General features: G+C 41.6%; 1 protein-coding gene across 1 annotated transcript in view; it reads left to right on the top strand.

The window, feature by feature from the left end:
• Nucleotides 1-600: 600 nt before the first annotated feature.
• LOC102558477 (UDP-glucuronosyltransferase 1A1) overlaps nt 601-25,231 on the top strand; it is a 28,929-nt gene continuing 4,298 nt past the window's right edge. The window contains 9 exon segments of the mRNA XM_019492108.2: nt 601-881; nt 883-1,145; nt 1,148-1,521; nt 3,258-3,325; nt 3,786-3,887; nt 8,519-9,314; nt 18,233-18,364; nt 19,395-19,482; nt 21,911-22,130. Of these exon segments, the coding sequence (XP_019347653.2) occupies nt 616-881; nt 883-1,145; nt 1,148-1,521; nt 3,258-3,325; nt 3,786-3,887; nt 8,519-9,314; nt 18,233-18,364; nt 19,395-19,482; nt 21,911-22,130 (2,309 nt within the window). The 5' untranslated portion in view covers nt 601-615.

Here is a 25,231-nt window from a genome sequence, read left to right on the forward strand (position 1 = left end):
CACCGGAGGTTGTTCAAGCGCCTTCATTGAACACCTTCAAGATGAAACTGGATGCTTATCTTGCTGGGATCCTATGACCCCAGCTGACTTCCTGCCCTTTGGGCAGGGGGCTGGACTCGATGATCTTCCGAGGTCCCTTCCAGCCCTAATGTCTATGAAATAGTTTATTCAAGCTTTTTATGGAGAGTCTGCTGCCAAACTTTTAAATTTTTACTTTTGTTTCACCTCATAATGTACATTTATTTAGCAATAAAACATTTAATTCAATGGCAAATAAGACTGAAAGTCTCAAGAAAGAGACAGGCATAACTAAAAGGAGATTGTTTACCATATGCACCAGATTCCTACATAGACAGCTTGCAGAACTGTATGGGATTTATGTATCCTGTATGACCTCATAAAGCAGGGTTAGAGTGTCATAAGTATCAGAAACCCTTCAGTAGAAAAGGACACGTTCATTAAGTTTATTAATGCCCTAGACCAAAGTGTTTTCAAATCTTTATCACCTCTTAACATGCATTTCATTTCACTGCATGCATTTATTTAGCTATTACATATTTACTTGATAGCAAATAGGGCTGAAGGTCAAAAGATACCAGACTTTTAAAAACTGACATGAAAGCTCATCTGTGCAATACTCACCAGATGTCTGCAGAGATGGCAGAATTTTTCTTTCATTTCTGCATCCAAATTATGGGAGTGCTGTTTCTCTTCCTGCCTCTGCTGAGCTTTGCTGATGGTGGAAGACTGCTTGTGGTGCCAATGGATGGAAGTCACTGGCTGAGCATGCGGGCAGTGCTGGATGAGCTCAGAGGGAGAGGGCACGAAATAGTCATTGTTGCACCTGAAATAAATGTGCACATAAAAGTATCAGAATTATATTATGAAACTGTATCCTGTTCCTTTCACACAGGAGGAGGTGGATGAATATTGTCGAGCAATTTCATATGAGGTTTTTGAGGAACTTCCTTTTCTATTAAGATTTACCAGAACATATGAGAAAATGAAGAAGACCACATCTCTATTTTTATCCACTTGTACATATTTATTGAACAACAAAGAGTTGATCAGATACCTTGAAAAAAATAGATTTGATGTTGTTTTTACAGATCCCTTGATCACTTGTGGGCAGATAATAGCTGAGTATCTATCCCTTCGGTGTTTTTCTCGCGTGGAATTCCATGTGGTTTAGACTATGAGGCCACTCAGTGTCCAAATCCCCCTTTGTATATCCCAAGGCTATTTACAACAAATACAGACCATATGACATTTACCCAGCATATGAAGAATATATTGTTTGGCTTGTCAGAGAATTTCCTCTGCTATTTTTTCTACTCCCCAGAATTTGCAATTCTGGCCTCTGACTATCTTCAACGAGAGGTGACTATGCCAAAGCTGTTAAGCAATGTATCTGTTTGGCTGATGAGATTAGACTTTGTGCTTGATTATCCCAGGCCGCTGATGCCCAATCTTGTTGTCATTGGAGGTATAAACTGTGCTCAAAAGAAATCATTATCTCAGGTTAGTAAAACTTTTATTTTTGTTGCAGTTCCGATCAAATTCTAAGTTCACTAGAGAATTGGCATACATTATGTTAAAGACTTCTAGTTTTACCAAGAACTTTGTCTTGGTATTTTCCATAGTATTTGGGCAGATGATCATAACAAGTTTCAAATGACCTTTCTGTTTAATCAACGAAAATTTTTTTCTACTAGTTAGAATCATGGCTGAGATCCTGAGTTTTCAGTGTGGCTTTGCTGAAATCGGTTTACACCAATGGAGGATCTAGACTAAGCCCCTCACTTTGAAACTTCCCAGAAAGGACTTCAGTTATCAGCCAGAGAACTAAACTGACTAGCTAGAGGTAGACTGAAACACATGTCAGGGACTGGTCCCTGAACCAGCACTTACATATGAAATAGATCATTTGGATCTCTGCTAGGATGTCACCCAAGCATGCTCCTCTGTAGCTGCTTCTTTCGCATCAGGCTCTTGCTACTACACGTTTCACAATGCTCTCTTACTGGCTGTTGGCAGGAAGAGAATCTATTTTATACCTGATAGTGCATCAAGGAAACAAACAGAATCCTCTGAAATCCTCTGAAACGTCTGTTTATTTTATTTATAAATCTTTTCCTCCTTGTCTGTACTGAAACAGTAATGCTTTTAACCCCATTCCAACCGTGTGTGAATACTTATTATTTTAAATTTAATTCTTAGGAATTTGTAGCAAATCCTACTGCAACATCTAATCAAAGTAACTTATTCATTTAAACCTCCTAATTCTAACTAGATACTGCTAGTGCTCAACTGCTGATTAATAATTATTTTTTATGCTTTCTAACCCCTAGTTAATCTTGTCATTGTATGAACATAAGTCAATATTTCTTTCAGAACCAGTAAATATTCATGGCCATAGTTCTCCCAGAAAATCAGTGTTCAGTCCTCATGTAGCAGAAGGTACCTTTTTTCCCCTGGTGCTCAGCAGTGGCTCCCTTCTTGTAGTCTCAGCACCCAGTCATTTCAGGATTTCTCTTTTATCTGGCCTTCTGCAGCCTTGCTGAAGGTAAGAAACTACTGGCGATGCCTGTGCACAGAGGTCATTGGCTCAGCATGTGTCATGTAGTAAAGAAACTCAGCCTGAAGGGACTTGGAATAGTAGTTACTGTGCCAGAAACCAATTTGATCATGAGAATATCATCAGATTACACAGTAAAAATCTAGGAAGTAAAATACACACACAAAGATTTGGATGCACACTTCCAGTTATGAGGCCATCATATATTTTTGATGATTGGCTTTTTCTGAAGAGACTTATAGCAGTACACTAAAAGTTACTTACCTTTCTTGCTATAATATTTGCTACCTGCAAACACTTTTTGCAAAATGAACAATTGGTGAAATACATTGCAGAGACTCATTTTGTTACCTTGAGGATCAATAGTTTCTGAACATCTTGCCATCCCCTCTGTCTTTTTGTGAGGGATTCCTTGCAGTTGGGAATATTACAAGACTATCCAGTACCCAGATCCTCCTTCTTACATCCCTGGACTCTCTACATCCTACACAGACCAAATATTATTCTCGGTAAAAACACGGTTTTCAGATAATTGGAGTTCTTGATTTGCAAATTTGCTTATTCTCAGTTTAATAATCTATCCTCTGAGTTTCTCCAAAGAGAATCAACAGTCCTAGAGGTTTTAAGTCATTCCTCTATTTGGCTCATGAGATATCACTTTGTTTTTTGGATATCCCAGGCTAGTGATGCCCAACATGGTCTCCACTGGAAGCATCAATTATGGTTAGAAGAAAAGCATGGTCTCAGGTAATTTATTTTGACAGGGAAAAATTGATTTATTTTAAACAACCGAGTATGTTTTTCATGTTAATTATATCGTTTATGCTATTGGAAAAAAACCATATGCAGCTTGCATTTTTAAAAGTAACTTCTTTTGGGTCTTTAATTTTTGCACGTCTAATCTGTGACACTTAAAGAGGCCTGATTTTCAGAAAATATTTATCACCCACCCTCTAAAAAGCTGACTAATTTGAGCACATTCAGGATTGACACTCCAGAATTAAAGCACCCAAACCACTTGTCACTCTTCTAAATCAAAACCATGTATCTGCTATATGAAGACTAATTAAAATGGTTCCCTAAAATAGCTTTCGTTCTGATTGAAAATGCTATCAAGAGAGTTTAAGATGTTTATGGAATAGTGATGACTAATACTTTAAAAACATAATGGTCTTAACCTTGACTGATTTTTTTGTGATATTTTCAGAATATGCCTGGCATATTTTCAGGGGGCTGATGCCCAGAGTGTCCATGAATTTCAGTGGGAGTTGCAGATTCTCAGTATCCCTGCGACTGTTTATAATCCATGGTAACTTGTTTAAAAGATATTATAGTGATTTATCTTTGCTCACAAGCTTAATGCTGAGGCATGTGCTTTGCTAGTTCATACATTTTTTATTCTTTTTCTCAAGGAGATCAACGTGATTGATTAACTTGCTGGATGATAGGCTGTCATTCTTGATTCTCCTTTTTAAAACCTACTTGGACTAAAAATCCCTTCTTTCATTTCTTTCACCAGTTAAAGACTGCCTTTTTCCCATACTCAAAGAATGTAAATAGTTTATTTGATTTATTAGATTTATGCGTGTGATAATTTGGGGGTAATATATGTGTTTGTGGAAGTTAGGGCATTCTGACACCAATGAAGACTATATAAAAACCTAGATAGATACAGTATATCCCTGATTTTAGCTGAGAAAGAAGTTGTGGCATTTTTCTTTTTGATTTAGCAAAACAGGTTGCAATGTCCAGAATGTTGGAATCCAGTTAGTCATTAATGACACTAATTATCCAAGTTCATAACACTATGATTACTTACACAACATGTGTCCTTTGAACAGACTTGTCTAACCTTGTCCAACCGTTGCTTTGCTTTTTCCTGATAGTTAGATATTTTTGATGTACCTTGGGAGAAACATAAAAGAGCTGAATTTCATCATGCCACATAATGAACTTTAATCTGCTGAGTCACTCTACACAAGTGAAATAGTTGGAATTGTTGTTACTATATTACTTAAACTCCAGTGACACCATTTTTAAACTCTAGAGTAAGGAAATTTATCAATTGATTATTATTTGACTTTCTCCCTTTTATTCCAGTTTTTTACATTATTAAGTAAATTAATCCAAGTAAAAATGTAACTAGAATGTTTATAGAGATTAGACATTTATAGAGATTTAGAGATTATGGAGATATTACTAGAATCCTAGCAATTTCTGATATAAAACACAGCTACTGCCTTTTCTTCCTTAAACTTCTATTCCCTTCTGGTCCTTCAGGATCTGTTCATTGTACCCACCAGAAAAGTAGTTTTGCTTAGAAAAAAACATTTGGCAGAGAATTGCTTTAGCTTGTGCCTTTCTGACCAAGAACCCAAGTGGAAATGAAGTCTGATAACTTCTTCATTTCCTGAGGTGCTGAGGGCTTTCACTGTCTGCAGAGTAGGCCATGCAAATTGATCCAATATGAACTACAAGCTATAGCTCTTCTGATCTTATTAACATAAGACATTTTAAAAATAGAGAGCAAATCATGGTAAAGGAAGCTTTGTAGAACATATCCAGGAGTAAACTGGATAAAGTAACCAAAGCCTGGTACCTTTGGCTTAGTTACTTATTTCTTACATAAAATCTCTTCCTGCTCTCCTTCCTCCCCATCCGTCTCAAAAGTCAGTTCCTCCAGATCCCTGTTCCACGTGGGGTTTATAATTAATATTAGGGTAGAAGTTATGTTAACATTTTCCGAAAATGCTATTTTATCAGGTGCATTGCCTTGGGAAATCAAATAGTCTTTCTTCTCCATGCAATGATTATTCACCTCTGAAATGTTCAGCCAACATTTTCATGCCTAGTTCTAGATGGGCCGCCAAACTTTCTGTCAGGATTTTGAAGCTCATTTTTATCTTCCCAGTTTCTTATCCATTCTCACAAGTCAAAGGGGCTGAATATCAGCTAGGATGTCCATTTTTCTTGCTTACTAAAGTTTCCTATGCTTGTTAAAGTTTGTTGCAACAACCAGGTTACTCTGTCTTGAGTCATATAAGTACTTCAGTTTTCTATGTATGTGTCCTCTGATATTGTCTCCTTCAAAACCTACTCCTGGGAGGGCAGCACCACTTAGAAATGACTTTAGTAGCTTGCTCTGTACATTTTCCCCTTTTTGGATGTAGTGTTCCTATTCTGCCCTACTATAGACATGATAGCAATTATCATGAGTAGTGCTGGTGAAATAAGCTACAAGTACGTAGGACAGGAAACTGTGCTATAATCATCTTCGAATAAACCTGAGCCACAGCTATCCTGCTATGATATTCCATGACCTTGTTGAGCAAAGACCTCTGTGTACTGTGCCATTTTACACAGATGAAATGTTGCTGGAGGAGCTTGTTTAATAAGTTATTTAAACTCCAAGACACCAATGTTAACAGTTCCCTAATATTTAATATTCCCAACTTTTATCACAGTTTATACCTTAACACATGAACTCCAGCAACATTTCTTCAGAGTATTGCATTGAGAACAATCAGGCATAAAGGTCTGCTTTTTGACATTTGCTCCTTTGCTTTTAAATGCTGTTCAGAAGGTTTATTAGAGAGCTGGTTCTTACCCCTGCTAGAACGACAGCATCCATGTCAGGGTTTCAAATAACTGCTGGCAATAGCAGAACTGAAGAGGGAGAGGAAGGGGCTGGGGGGCCGGGCATCCAGGGCAGGGGGCCTGACCACTGCTTTTGTTGTGGGGGTGAGGAGCACAAAAATAGCCATAACCATAATGGTGGCCAACTGCAGTGCTGGAATCGATGCCGCAGCAACTGGTGCATTGTGCTGCTATATCTCTGACAGCTGGTATAGGTCTTTCTGTCTCTATCTCTTTATGGAGGTTTGGTGAAGGCAGGAAGTTGATGGTTGTATCTCAGGAAGGACATCACTGGCTTAGCATGTATCTGATTGTGGTGGGCAAAGGAAATATGATGCCATGGGAACACTGGATTATTATAACATACGAATGCATCCAGTGCCTTACACGCAGGAAACTTTGGATAAATATTACATTCCAAAGTGCAGTGTGGGGTTTTTTTTTATCCTCTTCTGATAGAATAAAATTGTGATGATACATGGAAACATGTCAGAAGTTATTACCGTATTTTTTCGCCTGTTGGAAATTGTTGTATAACAAAGAGTTAAACAGTTACTTTGAGGAAAACAAGTTTGATGCCATCCTAATGGATCCTGTGCTACCCTGTGGACCAATAATAGCTGAATATCTGTGCCCCACCCCTCCCCCTTCTGTTTACTTCATGCGTGGACTTCCATGTGGTTTAGACTTCAAAGCTACTCAGTGTCCAAATCCTCTTTCTTATGTCTCTGCAAACCTTTCATACCCAATTCAGGCCACGTTATTTACCCAGTGTGTGAAGCCTGCAAAGTTGTTATTTTTTCACCTGTTATATTTGGAATATAGGGAGCTAGCTTCTGAGTTTCTTCAAAGACAGGTAACAGTCCTTTTCAACAACACTGCCCTTTGACTGATATAGCTATGTGTATCCCAGACCACTCAGGCCAAATACGGTCTTCATTCGAAGCATAAACTTTGAACGAAGAAACTGTTATCAGGCCTTGGTATGTTTAATCTTAAGAAAATATGGTATGGTTTCCCAGGGGTTATTTAAATAATTTTTCACTTTTTTTTTGTGCTTTAGATAATGCAGATCCTAATATTGGATCAGATCCTTAGCCTCTGTACACTGATCTAGTCCCATTGACTGTGTTCACATACATCTTAACTAATGACTCAAAAAGTATATCTGCCATGTTTTCAAAAAAACCCCAAACCAACAAAAAAAACAATAAAGGCACTTCTATCCAGACATTAAAACTATTTTGGCCCTTCCATACCAAGCTTGGGATCCACAAAAAATTAAAGCGCATGAACCAGTGAGAGTTTAAGTAACCTTCTCCTTGGGGAGCAAGCTTTGGAGCTTTCTGGAGAGGGCAAGGGTTTGTATCCCCAAATTGTATGACCCTATGGACTTTGGGAGGGACACAATACCCCTGCAGATCTAAGGCCCCAGAAAAAGTCCATCCTGGCAGCATTCTCATGATGAGAGACACTGCCAACGTGTGTGGGGGGGCGGAGGGGGAGGTGTCAACGCACACACACATGCTAAGTACACATTACCTGTGCTCCTTTTTTAAGGGGAGAGGACAGTGCAGAAAACGTTTTGCTGCTGCTTTCTGAACTACATCTGAGAAATGCAATAAAGCCCTGATAAAGCCCTGTCAGGGGTGCTTTACTGCGCCTATTTAATAGAATTTCTATGGAGAAATTTGGGAAAGAATTGTACCTAGGCACTGTTTGGTCAACATTATCATGAACACTGTGAAGAACTGAATGGTTTTGAGAATTCTAAAGACATTTCAGGGAGGGGAAATCTTTTTTTTTTAAAAGAAGTCTGTATTTTTTATTTTATCGACTATACTGGCGTGTCCAGTGCCAGTGAGGAGCAGAAAGTATTGCTCTATACTCAGTTCAAGCCAGGAGTAATCAAGAGCAACGTGAACTTCAAACAACCCTGACCCAGAGCTATGAACTTCTGTGACCCAACTCCACTAAAGAACTAAGGTTGTCCTGCTGAATCACTATAAATAGAATATGTGGAAGTGCTTATTAGTTAGTCCAGCAACATTAACTGATATCGATTCAGTATTAACAGTCTCACTTTTATCACCGTTTATAACAATAAATATGAACTCTGCCAACTCTAATAAATATTTTACTTTAGAATCGGTAAGGAGTAAAGGTCACATAGATGCATGCTTTTAAATGCTGCTCAGAAGGCTTACTAGAAGAAAGTTGATTTTTTAAGCCTATTGGCATGATGGCAACTGTATCAATATTCCAGGTAACTGCTAGGTTGGCTCTTTTTTTTTCTCTGTGGAGTTTTGCGGAGGGCGGGAAGCTGTTGGTTATGCCTCAAGATGGAAGTCACTGGCTCAGCATGCGTGTAGCAGTAGAAAAACTTGGACAGCGGGGACATGACATCGTTGTTGTAATACCAGAAGCCACGCTGCTCCTGGGAACATCGGAATATTATACGACACGAACGCATCCAGTGCCTTACACACAGGAAACATTAGATAAACATTACCAGTCCATAGGTCAAAATGTTTTTCTTCAATCTCCATTTCTAGAAAAAATTGCAACAATATACAGAAACATGTCAACAGTTACCACCATGTTCTCTTCTGCCTGTCGGCAATTTTTATATAACAAAGAATTAATCAAATACCTTGAGGACAGCAAGTTTGATGCCATCCTAATGGATCCTGTGTTACCCTGTGGACCAATAATAGCTGAATATTTGTCCCTCCCTTCTGTTTACTTCATGCGTGGTCTTCCATGTGGTTTAGACTTCAAAGCTACTCAATGTCCAAATCCTGTCTCTTACATCCCAAGAATTTTTACAACCTATTCAGACCACATGACATTTACCGAGCGTGTGAAGAACCTATTAATTGATTCTTCAGAAAATTTATTTTGTTACCTATTTTATTCAAAACATGAGGAACTGGCTTCAGAGTTTCTTCAAAGAGAGGTAACCGTCCTGGAACTGTTCAGCAAGGCATCAGTTTGGCTGATGAGATATGATTTTGTGTTTGAGTATCCCAGACCACTCATGCCAAATATGATCTTCATTGGAGGCATAAACTGTGAGCAGAAGAAACCATTATCAGAGGTTTGTATTTTTTACTTAAAGTTTAAAAAAACACAGGTTTTACTAAAGATTGTTTAAAGGTTTTGTATTATTATTATTTATTGCCATACTATATTTGTTCTTGAGAGCTTACCTGGTTCAAGATTGTCCCAGATGCCAGATCTCTGTACCTCAACCTATTTCCAATGACTGTTCAGATGAATCTTGGCTATGGACTCACAATGTTTATGTCTACATGGTGCAATGCACTACATTCTACTCAAAGTAGCTCATTTTTAATATTATAAAGTTGAAAAGTCTATGGCATTTACCATTCAGTGGATCTTTTGTAGGTTTTATTACTGTATTTCGTGTGTTATTGATATCTTGTGTGGTCCAGTGGAAGTGTAAATTTTATGCAAGTTTATCTACATGTGCAAAGGTCTTGATGACATCACAAACATCAGATTCAAGTAAAAGTATTGGGTGATGCATGAAAAAGTTGGGATAGTATTTGTTTTTAAATAAGCTTCTGGTGCAGTGGGGATTTATATTGTCCAGATGACAGTTCTACAGAATGGCAGAGGCCCTCTTGGGTCATGCTTGAAAAATTGCTATATCCAACCCACATTTCTTAAATCTTGTACTTTGTCTTTATTGTTCTGTTCTATATAGCATCTGGTTTGGGTGAAACAGAGTCTACTAAAGTGACATGCTTCAGGTAGCATGGAATGAGTTTCATAGATTTCATAGACATTAGGGATGGAAGGGATCTCAGAATATCATCGTAGCACTGCCAAATCTATAAGCGTGCTGCGGGTTTTTCTTCCCAAGGTGGAGTACCTTGCATTTTTTGGAGTTGAAGGCCATCAGGTTTTTGCCCGTCCATTTTCCGAGCCTGTCAAGGTTGGCCTGGATCACCACCCTGTCCTCGGGTGTGGATGCTGTATCCCAAAGTTTGGTGTCATCAGCAGACTTGGCCAGTCCACTCCTGACACCAATGTCCACATCATTAATGAAGACATTGAAAAGGATAGGTCCAAGGACAGAGCCTAGTTGGACCCCACTGGTCACGGCGCACTACAATGATTGACTTCCATCAGCTACCACTCTCTGGGTCCAACCTCAAAGTCAATTCCCCAGCCAGCGGACTGTCATGTAGCCGAGGCCACAGTTGGCCAGTTTTTCTATAAGACAATCGTGGGATACCAGATTGAAAGCTTTTTTAAAGTTGAGATATATGACGTCGATCTCTTCTCCCTTGTCCAGGTGATATGTCACCTGGTCATAGAAGGAGATGAGATTGGTCAGGCAAGACCTACCCCCAACAAACCCATACTGGCTATCCCTCAGGATGTTGCCCTCAGCCAGTTTGTCAAGAATGGTTTCTTTGATAATTTTTTCCAAGATCTTACCCGGGATAGAGGTCAGGCTGATAGGCCTGTAGTTCCCCAGATCTACTTTCCTCCCTTTCTTGAAGATAGGCACCACATTGACCTTCTTCCAATCCTCAGGCACTTCACCTGAGCGCCATGAGTTCTCGAAGATCTGTGCCAGTGGCCAAGCTATGATGCTTGCCAGCTCTTAAGTACCCTGGGGTGTAGACTGTCTGGGCTGGCTGACTTGAAGGTGTCCAACCTCTTAAGGTGTTCCTTCACATGGTCAACATTGATGTGGGGTAATAGGTCTCCCTTGCCCTGGCTGTCCCATACTTTATTGGGCAGGGCCGTCCCTTGGGGCTGGTAAAAAACTGACACAAAATACCCGTTGAGCAGGTTGGCTTTTTCCTGGGTGTTGATTGTCAGTTGATCCATATGGTTTAGCAGGGGTCCAATGTTACCCTTGCTTTTCCTCCAGCTCCCCTCATATTTAAAAAGGACTTTTTATTGTCCTTGATATGTGTAGCCAGTTGGAGTTCAGTCGCATCCTTGGCTTTCCTGGTTTACTCCCTACAGGTCTGGACCAGTGCATAATACTCCTCCTGTGGGGTGGATCCAGCCTTCCATCCATTATAGGCCTTTCTTTTTAAATGCAGGAGGTCAGCTAGTTCCCTGCAGAGCCAAGGGGGCTGCTGTACTCTTTTGCTTCCTTTCCTCCGAGATGGGATAGACATTGCTTGTGCTTTCAGGATTGCTCCCTTGAGGAGCAACCACTCTTCCTGAACACCCCTCCCCTTCGGGTCATGGTCCCTTAGGGCCTTGCCAACAAGCCTCCTGAACTTGTCCAAGTCAGCTTTCCTGAAGTTCAGAACTTCTGCTTTGCTGACTGACTTGCCAGCTTTACGGCAGATGGTGAAGGTGATCAGCTCATGGTCGCTGTCTCCCAGCTTCCCTTCGATCCTTAGGTCACTGATTAAGTCACCCCCCATTCCCAGTACTAGGTTGAGCAGTACTTTGCCGCTTGTCAATCCATAGACTTTGTGAGTCCACACACATGAGGAAGCTTTGCGACCATTCGGATGTGGCCAAATGCTTTTCCCACAAGATGTCAGGGAAGTTGAAATCTCCCATGACAACCATGCACTGGGAGCATGCAGCTTCAGCTAGTTTCCTGGCAAATTCCTGAGCAAGCTCTTGATCCTGGCTAGGAAGTCTGTAATAGACCCCCACCATTGTGTCCCCTGTGCCTTGTTCACCATGGATTTTTGACCCAGAGAGTCTCCAATCGTCTCCCCTGGGACACTATGTCAGCTTGCAGGGATGTGTAGATTTATGCGTGTGATCTCCCTATAAGATCGTAATCCTTTTAGTTTAGCAGGAGGACCAGTTCCTCCTGTTTGTTCCCCAGGCTCCTGGCATTGGTGTACAGGCAAGTAAGAGTCCCATTGCGGGTCCTTCCCTTTCCTACAGATTGCTCTGGGGCTGGGGTAGGGGTGAATTCCCTTGAGTGCCTTAGCCTGCTGGGTTTATAAAAATGGCCCAGTGGGCTTGCAGTGGCGGTACTCCCCCCATCCCCTGGCGGGCTCAGTTTAAAGCCCGGACGAGCAGATCAGCAAGTCTGGCTGAGAAGAGCCTCTTCCCCAGTGCAGAGAGACGGAGGCTGTCTCTTCCCAGCAGCCCACTGCCTCCCTCACCAAAAAGCAGGCTGTGATCATGGAAGCCAAAGCCTTTACAATGACATCAGTGCTGCCGTCTCTGGATGACTATCTCAACCAATCTCTCCCTCTTCAGTCCATGTGCCCCCACCCCCCTAAGCTCCACTCCCAGAGCCCTGTAATCTCTCATGACCCAGCTGGGATTGTTCAGAACCATGTCATTTGTGCAATGAGTTGGGCTATTTTGACAAGTTGCTCCAACAGCCAGGTGTGTTGGGGATGCCTTGAACATACTGTACTCTGAGCCTGCAGAACATAAGTTACAGCAATCCTGTGGATGCTCTGATTTATGGTAGGGGCCAGTCTAGACTGAGGAATTTGAAGGGAATATTGGAAAGTAGCAAAATGCTGAGTGCATTACGAGTGCACCTGAAAATCCAATCAAGTAAATATAGTTAACTAGCACAATAGAATCATCTATCCAGAAAAGAGATGTTTTTATGAACTTCTGATTACAGCTATGGCCACAGAGCTAGACAGTTATTGGAGATGAATGGTAGTCACCAGAGCTAGATTATAGAGGAAATATAGTTCAGTTTTGACTAAAACAAAACTACGATTAATCTATACTGAAAATATGTGAAAATACTGGAACTCTCCCTAGCAATAGTGCAGTTGTCTTGTTGAAACAATATGGGGAAGGAAGCATATTACAAGCATAATATGATAATACCACAGGTGGTAAAATCCAGACAATTCAAAGTCCAACAGATAACACTTATCTCTCGTTCCATTGTTACCAAAATACTTCATGAAGAGTTCAGTCTGACAGTTACATATGATACCAAATAATGAACAAATGAATCGCAATGATTTTCAGTATCTTTTTATTTAAAGTAGGGACTGAAAGCATCAGATCAATATTTTGGTCATCACTCTAGGTTTTCTGTGCCTCCACTGTCCAATGAACTATACAAAATCAACTCAATCAGTTCATTTTTAATCAAAGGTTTATAAGTACATACATTGTTGATAAGGTACGATCTTTCATATTCGATTCCATTAGATCTTGAAATGAAACATAACTTCCATACCTCCCATGAATCGCGTGGCATCTTCTAATTTTTACATAGACATTATTATTATATGTTAAAGCTAGTTGAATGATAGGAACTGGAACCAGTTAGGAAACAGTTAACTGGATAATTTGCCACTACCCAATCAAGATACAAGCCTTGCCAGGACTGCAGATGAAAGAGGTGGAAAAACTATCAGGATTTGTTAGGATGGGAGCCAGCCAGACTGGAACACTTGCTAGCTGGAGGGATTAGCTGAAGGTGACCGAAATGTGGCCAGAGTTCTGAGTTTCCCCATGGATTTAGGACTGACAGTCTGAGGATGAACTTAAATCAGCTGGACAGAAACTGGGAGGACACATGCTGACTGACAAAGGACTGACATGAGTCGGAGTCTTTTTGCAGAATTGACTGATCCATTCAACTTCAAACAGACTCAAGACTGACAGTACTGGGAAGTACTGAGAAGAGGAAAGGGAGTGAGTAATGATGCTCTGAGGAGGTACACATTCAGGAAACAGACATTTTGTGCATTGCCAGTTTCATAAATCCCATGTTAAGTCAGATTGCAGAATCAATCTTTAACCAGTTGAAGTTAAAAAATAGCTTGTTTAAGACCATGTAGACATTGGAAATTAAATATTTACTTTAGGATTGAAGGAATGAAAGGGGCAAAGTCACACAGCAAAATAATTCCAGCATTCCCTGCAATAGTTTAGTGTGCATCTAAAACCTGGCTGAGTGATTCTGTGGCACAAGGCTTCTTGGTTAATGATATGACTTCTTTTCTACAAGGGGTTTATCATCTAGCTGCATGGCTCCTATTTTTCCTGCCCGTCTGGACGCTTTCTGAAGGGCGGAAGTTACTGGTGATACCTATTGATGGCAGTCACTGGCTCAGCATGCAACCAGTTTTGGAGCAACTTAACCAGAGAGGACAGGAAATAGTAGTTGTTGCACCAGAAATAAATTTGTGGATAAATCCATCAGCACATTACACAATGAAAACATACTCTGTACCCTACACAAAGGAATTTTTGGAAGAACAGCATAAGACAATGGGCCATAAAGTTTTTTCACAACAACCTTTCCTGGAAAAAATCACTTCAGCAGTCTCAAAAATGAGAAACATTACAATGATATTATTTCATTCCTGCGAACAGTTTCTAGCCAACAAACAGCTGATCAAATACCTAGAAGAAAGTAAATTTGATGCTGTCTTTATGGATCCTCTGTTTCCATGTGGGCAAATAGTAGCTGAACATTTGTCCCTACCCTCCGTTTACTTCATACGAGGAATCCCATGTGGTGTAGAGTTTCATGCTACCATGTGTCCAAATCCTCCTTCTTACCTTCCAAGATTCTTCACGGGCTATACAGACCACATGACATTTATCCAACGTGTGAGAAACCTCTTGGTCAGCTCCATCGAATTCTTGGTTTGTTATCTTTTTTACTCACCATATGAACACCTGATCAAGGAGTTCCTTCATCAAGATATGACAGTGCCTGAGCTGTTTAGTCATGCATCTATTTGGCTGATGAAATATGACTTTGTGTTCGAGTATCCTAGGCCTATGATGCCCAACATGGTCTGCATTGGAGGTACAATCTGTGGTCAGCAAAAACCATTATCTCAGGTTAGTTTTATTTATTGGCCAAGTAAAGTTTAACTATGTAATAAGACCAAGTTTAAATCAGTTAAAAATTCAAAGTAAGGCAAGTGCATCATAGAAATCCTTGGGGAAAGATGTTGCACCTATTTTTATTATCATCTATAAGTAGACATTTATGCAGTCAGAAAGCCTCAGTTATCTACAAAAACCCAACCCATGAAAGCTTATGTTTTAGTGCATAGAATAATTTCATTTCATAGCACTGCTTATAAGACTTGTGGGATAATCCAAATAACAATGCCAAATGCTAATATTTTGCAGTGTACCTGTACCACATCTTTCATAATGGAATTCCAAACATGATAATTAAATGACTGCACACAGCCATTTAATAGATATATACCAGAGTTATTTTTACAGAGCAGCAACTTGAAATTCAGAGAGATTAAGTGCCTGACAAAATTAATTTGGATACAGCATTTAGAGGTTCCTACTGTGGACTTTTGACCTGTTATGTCACAAAGTTCTACAGATCTCCTGATCATAATCTTGATTGTAGTATCAACATAATTTAAATATGCAACAAAAAGATACATGGCAATGAATTGCACTGCTAGACCCCATGTGGCATTTGTAGTACAGACAAGGTTCTTTGGGTAAATCTGACATCTTTTATTAGACCTACTCTAATAGTTGGAAAAATTCTTCTTAACAAGGTTTTGGGCACAAACACCCTTCATCAGGCTGAGGAAGTGTCTACAGATGGTCTGTGCTCTTCCTGGATGGAATAGTAAAGCAGTCAGAGGCCAGTACATATGCAAGAAAGCCAGTCAGTCAGAATGTAAATTGAGGTGGTCAGCAGGAGAGAGAATGGTGGGAGCAGGGAAGGGAGTGAGAATAGCTTGTAAAAAGTGGAGTGTTTACCTGGGGAGCCAGATGTTAGGCAGGTTATAATGTGTCATAAATCTAATGTCTATATTTAATCCATGAGTTTTTGTATCCAGTAGATTTATGAAGGGAAGTTCATGGGCTCATCTGTGAAAGGTGTTTTGTAAATTCCCTTTGAGGAATAGAACGGAGAGATTGGAGAGAGTTTTTCTTGTGAGAAATGGGCCCCCACAGGTAGTTGGATATTCTTGACTTTGATAGATTTTTGCTGTGTGTTCATTCTGGTGCACAACTGCTGTTTGGTTTCTCCTACATATTTTCCATCTTTCTTTTGGTATTAGGTCATCCTGACCTAATCTTTGCTGATTACTCTTGACATACTGAGAAAAACCTCTTTAAAAGATTGGCTGAGAAGTCCCCTATTGAAGGTGGTCTTGGTTACCAGGAGGACAGATTCTGACCAAGGTTTACATAGGCACTTGAGTGTCCTGGGCGGCATCTGTGCACAGTGCAGTATCAGTGGCTGTACTGCTGCTGTCATGGCAGTGCTTTTAATGCCCCACCAGAGTTAGTACCCAGAGCTGGTGGCCTGGGCAGCCCCACTTAGTTACACTACTGGACCCTGATTCACCTAAGGACTTAAACAGGGAAGTAGCATTAGTGTGTGATGTCTAAGTGAAATAAATGGGACCATGCAATTGCCTAAAAAAGTGACTGTGTGTATAGACCAGATTGGCAAAGACTACTTAGTTTCATTTTACTTCCTCTGTATGTTGGACATGGTCCATTTCTTACTATCATCTGGACATATTTAATTTAACCAATTCCCAACCATATTGTAGTGGGCTAGGCACTGGTGGTACTACGGTGTTTTCTGCTGATATACTGAAGATTGTTTATGCTTTGTGGCTATGTTGTGCAGGAGGGGATGGAGCAGATATCACATGAGACATCATCCACTCATGTTGCAGTTTAGCCAAACATTTTTCTGGGATATTTAAAACAGATACAATCTCACCTTTAGCAGGGGATTGGACTACATGATTCTGGAAATCTAAATTTGGACTTTCATCCCTTGGACTAAATTTGGACTTTATATGGTTGGCTGCAAATGCAGGAGAGTGAACTCTGCAACCCAAAAGGACCTGTCCAATCCTATGTTCATATTTGTATAGTAAAGTGTATCTGTACTTTTTGAGGAAATTTGGGTCTTATTCCAAAGGGCACTGATCTAATCAAATAGTTAAACCTGTGCTTTAGAGTTTATACCATTGGCTAGCTCTCATGTGGATGTATCATGTGTTGAAATAAAAGAGCTATGTAACCTTGTTTGCTCCCACAAAAAAATCAATTCAGAGGTTGAACTCTCAGCAGGCCTTGGGTCATCCCATTCATGAACTATTCTTTAAGAAAGGTCACGGTTGTCTCAATAGTGAACAAAATGTATAATAGCCATGTTAGACAAGAATAAAAAGAATCAATCAGAGTTGTGCCTTAGAACACAAAAGATAATTTTGTCAAGTTCACAATTTATAGGGATATATTAACTAGGCATATTTAACAAGTTTTCCTTCTAAATCCCATCCCATGCATATTATTTCCTATTTTCTCTTTCCACCATAATTTATTGATATTGCTTGCATGACATAAGTTCTTTGTTCTTTATCAATTTACTTGCCCTTAATGCTGTTTTTCTGTTTGCTCCAAAATCTTTGGGTTGCTGGGTTCTAGTCACGTGTGTTTTATAGGCCTTTTCATGCAATACGAGTCTCACTATTTTCTGCTTCCTGTGGCTATGGCAATTTTGAAAGAAGCATAACTTTTCTTTACTTTAAAAAAAAACAAAAAAACAAGAAGAAAATTGGAAACATTTCAGAAAATATTCTAGTACCTGATTTGCTTCAAAGCAAGATAATGCTGGTTTAGTGCCTAGAAATGGTTGACCTTTTCATAGATTTACTTGATTTGTACTGTGTTATTTTTTACTGCATAGATCGTGATTTCCTTCACCTACCCTCATTTAATACACCGAAGCTCTTACAATTTCCATATTGAGTCTTGATTGAGACCTTAGTCCTGGCAACTTCGGCATACATGAATAACTTTTTTTTGCAGGGGGAGGTGGGGGTAGGTAATAATCCAATTAGTTTACATGGGACAGTTTTTAATTGCTGCAGATGTTTGCACAATAAGATCAGCAGTTTAATTATTTTGCATGTCCTTTTGATTTCCTTTGCAGGTACTTTTCATTGTGGGTTCCCATTGACTGCAAAGTACTAGGAATTATGGATTTGTGATGCGTGTTTTATGAAAAAATATTGACTGGCAGTTTCTTTGTATTTGCAGCAATTTGAAGCCATTGTGAATGCCTCTGGAGAACATGGCATTGTTGTCTTTTCTTTGGGCTCAATGGTCTCAGAGATTCCAATGAAGAAAGCCATGGAAATTGCCGAAGCCTTGGGGAAAGTACCTCAAACAGTAAGGGACAACTCTTTCTAGACTAGCCATTAAATACTATCTTAAAATATAGTATTTGATTATTACTTGATTGGTTTTGGTATATAAACAAGTATCATGAATCATGCCACATTTGAGGGGAAGCTCTGCCTTAGGACTCCCCAAAAGAAAGACTCATTTGGTCTCCTTCTCCTGAAGGACCCCCTAAAACCAGCCCTGGACTCTGGGTTTGAGACCGTCACTCTTCTCTGTCCCTGGCTGCCCTAGCAAACCATAGCACCCCTTGAAGAGTTTCTTTCTGGTCAGCTCCCAGGAAGGGCAGTGTTTTCTTCTTCAAAGTGGAAAGGCAAGTATGGCAACACCCCAAACAGCACAGCTGACTACTCGGCTCCAAACAAAGAGTCTTTATTGTGCCCCCTGTCCTTCCTGGGACTCCATTCTTTTCTCTCCACTCCATCCTCCCTAGGAATCCTTCTTTTCTTTCTACCTTGTTCCTCCTGGAACTGCCCCTTCTCTTTCCAGCTCCTAGAGTCTCACTCTTTCTCCTCGGGCAGTCGGCCATATTCCCAACCATACTGTTACAAAACTGTAGTAATTAACACAGGGACTAACAGTCACCTGATAAAATGAAACATAATGTCATGGGGAACTAATCAGGGAGATTCTCTTAGAGAGAAAAGGTGTCCTGCTTATGTAACTAATTATAAGAACTATTTCCAGCAAAGCCTGTACTGGGTCCCACCCCCACCAAACATCCCCAACCAGAACTGCAGGCTAGAAATCAGCCATATTTTTAGCTTCTTGGGTCACAACATACCTCGTCACAAAAAGTTACATTCAACATTTAACACAACAGATACCTTTAAAAACCTGCCCCTCGTTTCCTTTATAGAAAAACAAAACTCATCGTCATGGCTCTCCAGAAATCCTGATGAACTGCATTTGTCCATTATGAATTCTGGTGCACAACACATTTTATAGCAGGATACAACAGCAGGAATGGTGCAGGCTCTTAATGCTGTATTAATGTTGCCTTTATTTATTCCAAAAGGTTATCTGGAGGTACACTGGAGAAGCACCACCCAACCTTTCAAAGAACACAAAACTAGTCAAGTGGCTGCCACAGAATGATCTACTTGGTATGCCTGAGCAAGGGGGGGAGGGTACTGCTATAAATTGTTAAATATATTTCTTTTCATTTGAAAATGCTATATGATAACAGTTATAAACACAGGCCTGTAAGGCCAGAAAGGACTGCTGCAATGCTTCAAGCTTCAGTTTGCTGGAGATCACAGCATTTCCCTGAATTAGTTTTTAGTTGAACTAGAGCACATCAGATCCAGGAACAGGGCAGGAGGGGGTGTGCCCTCCTCCTGCACTTTGGCTGTGTAGCAGGCTTGCTGCTTGGGTTGAGTCTCAGGCTTGAAATCTTGCTGTTTAGATTGGTGGAGCTCACCCCAATCAGGAGGCAGCAAGAGTTCAGTCATGCCCCTTTCCTGAGGGGAGGGGGAGAAGAGTTCCCTCCGCCCCCCGTGGACTTGATTGAAGACTGCAACACTCAGGTCCAGAAGACTTCAGGGGTGGAGCCCTGCAGCGTATAAAAGCAGCTGCGTGCCCAGCATGAGGGGAACACATCCGGGACAGAGAAGAGAGAAGAGCTGGGCTTAGAAGAGCTGAGGAGAGCTGCTTAGTAGGGCAAAGCAGTAGCCCGGAAGCACCTCTAAAGACTTCCATCAGTGGGGAACAGCAGATGGCTCCAGCAGCTGGGCTCTTGGTGTGCAGCACGGCGCACGGCATCCAGACCCTGGGAGCTGAAAGGTGATGAAGCTCAGGTCTGCAACATCTGGTGTGCGGCCAGAGACACAGTGCACAGGACGGTGCATGGAGAAGGACCTTTGGAGCGCCTGGGCGGCTCAGATCCCCAACCTCTGGAACAAGGGTGGGAGCTCGGTGCAGGAGACGCTACACGGAGGGTCCAGGAGTGGACTGAGCCTGGTGCTGCACGAGGCAGCCCAGGCCCCTGACCCATAGCAAAAGGTTGAGTCCAGGGAGCCAAATGATGCTTGGGCTACTGAGCCAGCAGACAGGGCAGAGCCAGAGGCCCCAGAAGCCCTGCATAGAGGTGCCCTGTTCCAGGGGACAGCGGCCCTCCCCCCAAAGCTTGCTGCAGACAAGAGAGCAGCCTGGTGCAGAGGATGAGGAGCACCCTCCAGGCCCGGGAGCCATGAGTTGCAGGGAAAAGACGATTCCCACAGGGGAGGGGGAGTCCTCCCCCGGTTAGTTAAGGGATCCTGAAAGTGGAGGTCCCACTGAGAGAGCCCCCCTAAAGTTACCAGCTTCTTTGTAGGGCTTGGGAAAAGCCCAAGGGCATTGGGGTTTCCCCTCGCAATTAAGTTTATCTTTGGGGTTTATCTGTTTCAGATCAGATACTTACCTGTGACTTACCTGTATCTGGAGCACTGGTATAAGGTTTTATGTCATTTACCCAGAGGGCATTGTTTATGTTACTGGTTTAGATATCCTATAAATATATATACATTGTACATATGTTTATATTCATGTTCCTTTCCCTTGTGATAAGTTAATGTAAATAAATGTGTATGTAAAGTGCCCTGACTGTCCTGGCCTGGTTCTATAGGGATGGAGGGAAACTGAGCAGTCTGCAGTCCCCACCCCACAGCACACCTGCCAGCTAACAATCCCCTTCAATTGGAGAAGGGGAGTATATACCCAAGTTACCTGTGCTACAGCTGTGTTGCCTAATGCCTATGTGCAGTGAGCTTTGAGCTCACTTGCTGATCAGGGGAGGGTCTGGTCAAAAGCCCTGCTTTTGCATGGCTCTGGAGCTGAGAGGGTGAAGAGGAGAAGCCTTCACCCCTTCTCCCCCTCGCCCTCCCTACTGAACGCATTAGCAGGAAAAAGAGAGGACAAGTGGTGGTGACAATACTCACCTCCCAGTGTCTGAAGCACAATGAAAATGGGCTCTGGCCAGACACCTCCCTGAGAGTTTACAGCCAAAGAGGCAAGCGACTATGCTGTCACATCCCATCTGGATCTGCCCCTGAAGAACATCTTTTAGAAAAAACATTGAGTCTTGATTTTTAAAAGTTCCTGCAGCAAGGAATTCACTACAGCTCTTGAAGAGTTAGTGCAATTGTTAATTGCACTCTCCATTAAATTTTGTGCCTTATTTTTTAGGTGAATAAGGCTAGCTTCACTTTGAAGCTTTCTGAGATCTTGGGGTGATATCCTGGCCACCCAATGAGAGTTTTGCCCTAGTTAACAGAGGAGAATCTAGGTTTTTACAGATATTATTTAAACCAGGCTGAGTTCTGAAATCTTCATGGTTCAATCTGTCATAAGTACTTTCATTTTAATTATAATCATGAAGATGCCAAGAAATAATGTCCACATGACCTATGCTTCCATGTCATGGCGTACCTTTATAATTAGCACTGTCATGTTGGTTTAAAACCTTCTCTTATAACGTGCCCACTGCAATTTAAAGAATTAAATGCCTGAGCAAGCAGTTGACTATATATTATTATATCTGTTTTATCCCCACAGCTCATCCGAAAACCCGTGCCTTTATCACTCATGGAGGCTCACACGGGGTCTATGAGGGAATATGTAATGGCGTGCCAATGGTGCTAATGCCCCTGTTTGGAGACCAGATGGATAATGCTATGCGGGTGGAATCACGGGGTGCAGGAGTGACACTGAATATTCTTGAAATGACTTCTAAGGACATAGCTGATGCACTGAATACAGTAATTAATGATATAAGGTTAGTAACAGCGGATACAAATATGTCATCTTCATTTCAGGACTACTGACAAAAATGCCGGCACACTGGATTCTAGATTAATTGAACACTAATTACTATCCTTGTCATATTAACAATGTTACATCACTCAAAAATCAGGAATAATAGATTCTAAATTAGCATTTCAATACTGAAGGAGGTCTGGCCTTCTTGCTGTCTGCAGTAATAGGCATCAGCTAACTAGAACTGAATTTGCTATGATAGTGTGGGTGTGGCATAAATATGACAAACAAAAATGGTTTTTTAAAGTTATGTCACATACTTACAGTCAAGCGTCCAGCTTTTTGAGGGCAGCAAGACAATGATAACGATGCTGTTCTACATACAGTACAGGGGGTGAGTGGTGGAATAATTTTTTCTTGCCTGTTTTGCATTCCCCTCCTTTTCTTATGGGAAAAGGGGAGGGAAGAATACCCAAAATCCAAACATCAAAACTAAATAAAAAATTTAAATGGATTTTTGCTATATTTGTAAATGTTTTTAGCCCAAACCTACATTTATCCATGTCAAGTTTCAGACAAAAGAAATGCACCATTCTAATTTTTTTTTCATGGGGGAGAGGGGAAGTAATTTTTGACTACTAATGTACAGTAATGACAGATAAACCTGCTTCACAATGGCAAAGATTAAAAAGCTTTGATGGCTGGGTCACTCCCATACTAACATTTTATTTTAATATGTATATGCCCTTCCATACCTTGTACTTTGCCTAATAATGCTATGGTTCTGTTGCAGAATGCCCTTATAGGGTTGTTTCCTAGCATCAAACATGTATAACCTTCAAGCTGAGGTGGCTTAGAGTGGGTAACTATTATCATTTTTTAGTTATATAGATTTAATAGATTAATAGGGTCGGAAGGGACCTATTAGATCGTTGAGCCCAACCCCCTGCTCTGGGCAGGAAAGAGTACTGGGGTTAAATAACCCCAGCCAGGTGCTTGTCTAATCTCCTTTTAAGTGCTTCTAAGGTAGGGGAAATCACCACCTCCTTTGGAAACCCATTCCATAATTTGGCAACCCTCACCATAAAGAATTTTTTCCTGATGTTCAATCTAAATTTGCTGTCCTTCAGCTTATGGCTGTTGTTTCTAGTAACCCCGAGGGGTGCCCTGGTAAACAGAGTATCCCCTATTCCCTGCTGACCCCCCCGATAAGTTTGTAGTCAGCCACAAGATCACCTCTCAGCCTTCTCTTGCGGAGGCTGAAGAGATTCAGGTCCCTCAATCTGTCTTCATAGGATCTTACGTGCAGGCCCTCAACTATACAAGTAGCTGTCCTCCAAACCCTTTCCAGGTTATCCACATCCCTCTTGAAGTGCAGTGCCCAAAACTGGATGCAGTACTCCAGCTGTGGCCTCACCAATGCCACATAGAGGAGAAGTATCACCTCCCTAAACCTGCTCGTGATGCACCTACTAATGCAAGAAAGAGTGCGGTTAGCTTTACTTATTACCTCATCACATTGGCAACTCATGTTCATTTTTGCAACGACTATGATCTGAGATCCTTTTCCGCTGCTGTGCTACTTAGGATGGTACTTCCCAGTCTGTAGGTGTATTGGTGATTCTTTCATCCCAGGTGCAGCGCTTTGCACTTACCTTTGTTAAATTGCATCCTATTCTGATCTGTCCACTTCCCCAGTCTGTCCAAATCCTCCTGAATTCGCTCCCTACCCTCTAGTGTGTTTACTATACCCCATAGTTCGGTGTCGTCTTAGAATTTGGACAGAGTGCTTTCTACACCCTCATCCAAATCACTGCTGAAGATATTGAACAGTACTGGTCTAAGGACAGAGCCTTGGGGGACACCACTGCCCACATCTCTCCAGGTAGAAACTGACCCATACACTACCACTCTCTGGGTGCTTCCCATAAGCCAGTTTTCCACTTGCCTGCCTCTGAAAAAATCCACACCACAGCTACTTAGTTTAGTTATAATAACTGGGTGTGACACTGCATCGAAAGCCTCTTTAAAATCCAAGTGAATAACATCTACCTCTACTCCTGCATCTAAGCACTTTGTGACCTGGTCATAAAAAGAGACCAGGTTAATCAGGCAGGATCTGCCTGCTATAAACGCATGCTGGTTGCCCCTTAGCATTGTGTTACCCGCTGGCCCCCCCCCCCCCAAATGTGATCCTTAATGATTTTTTCTAAGGTCTTGCCAAGAATAATGGTGAGGCTAACCAGCCTATAATCACCCGGGTCCTCCTTCCTCCCCTTCTTGAAAATAGGGATGACACTGGCCCTTTTCCAGTCCTCTGGGACCTGTCCTGAGTGCCACAAGCGCTCAAACAGTTGCGCCAATGGTTTCACTATGGCACCAGCCAATTCCTTTAGTACCTCTGGGTGAAGATCATCGGGGCCTGCCGACTTAAATATGCTCAACCCCTCCAAGTGTCCCTTCACTAGGTCAGTGCTAACTGCTGGTGGACTGGTATCTCTCTCATGCCAGGCTAAAGTCTTATTGGGAAGCATGTTTGTATCTGTGTTTAAGAAGGACTTTTTATTACCTTTAATCTTTGTTGCCAGCCTGAGTTCTGTATCTGCTTTGGGCCTCCTCACTGCTTCCCTGCAAGCACGAGCCAAGCAGGTATACTCTTCCTTAGTGGCTGCCCCCTGCTTCTACAGCCTGTAAGCCTCTCTTTTCCCCTCTAGGCTCTCCTGGATTTCCCTGCTCAGCCAAGAGGGTTTCTTGGCTCTTTTGCCTCCCTTTATGTGTACTGGGATGATACCCCTCTGTGCCTGCAGGATCAGTCCCTTGAGGAACTCCCACCCTTCCTGGACTCCTAACTCACTGATGTTATTACCCCTCAGTCCCACTCTAATCTCCTGGGCTCGTTGAAGTTGGCCTTCTGGAAGTCTAGCACTTCTGCCCTACTAGATATCTTTCCCACCTTTCGCCAGATAGTGAATCCTATCAACAGGTGGTCACTATCCCCTAGGTTACGTTGTACCTGCAGATCCCCCGCCAAGTCCTCCCCTGTAGCCAGCACCAAGTCAAGTAAGGCATTTCCCCTAGTGGGACTGCATACCTCCTGTGTTAGATGCAGGTCCTGTATGC

Source organism: Alligator mississippiensis, chromosome 4 (assembly GCF_030867095.1).
Source record: "Alligator mississippiensis isolate rAllMis1 chromosome 4, rAllMis1, whole genome shotgun sequence".
In the NCBI taxonomy this organism is placed as follows: domain Eukaryota; kingdom Metazoa; phylum Chordata; order Crocodylia; family Alligatoridae; genus Alligator; species Alligator mississippiensis.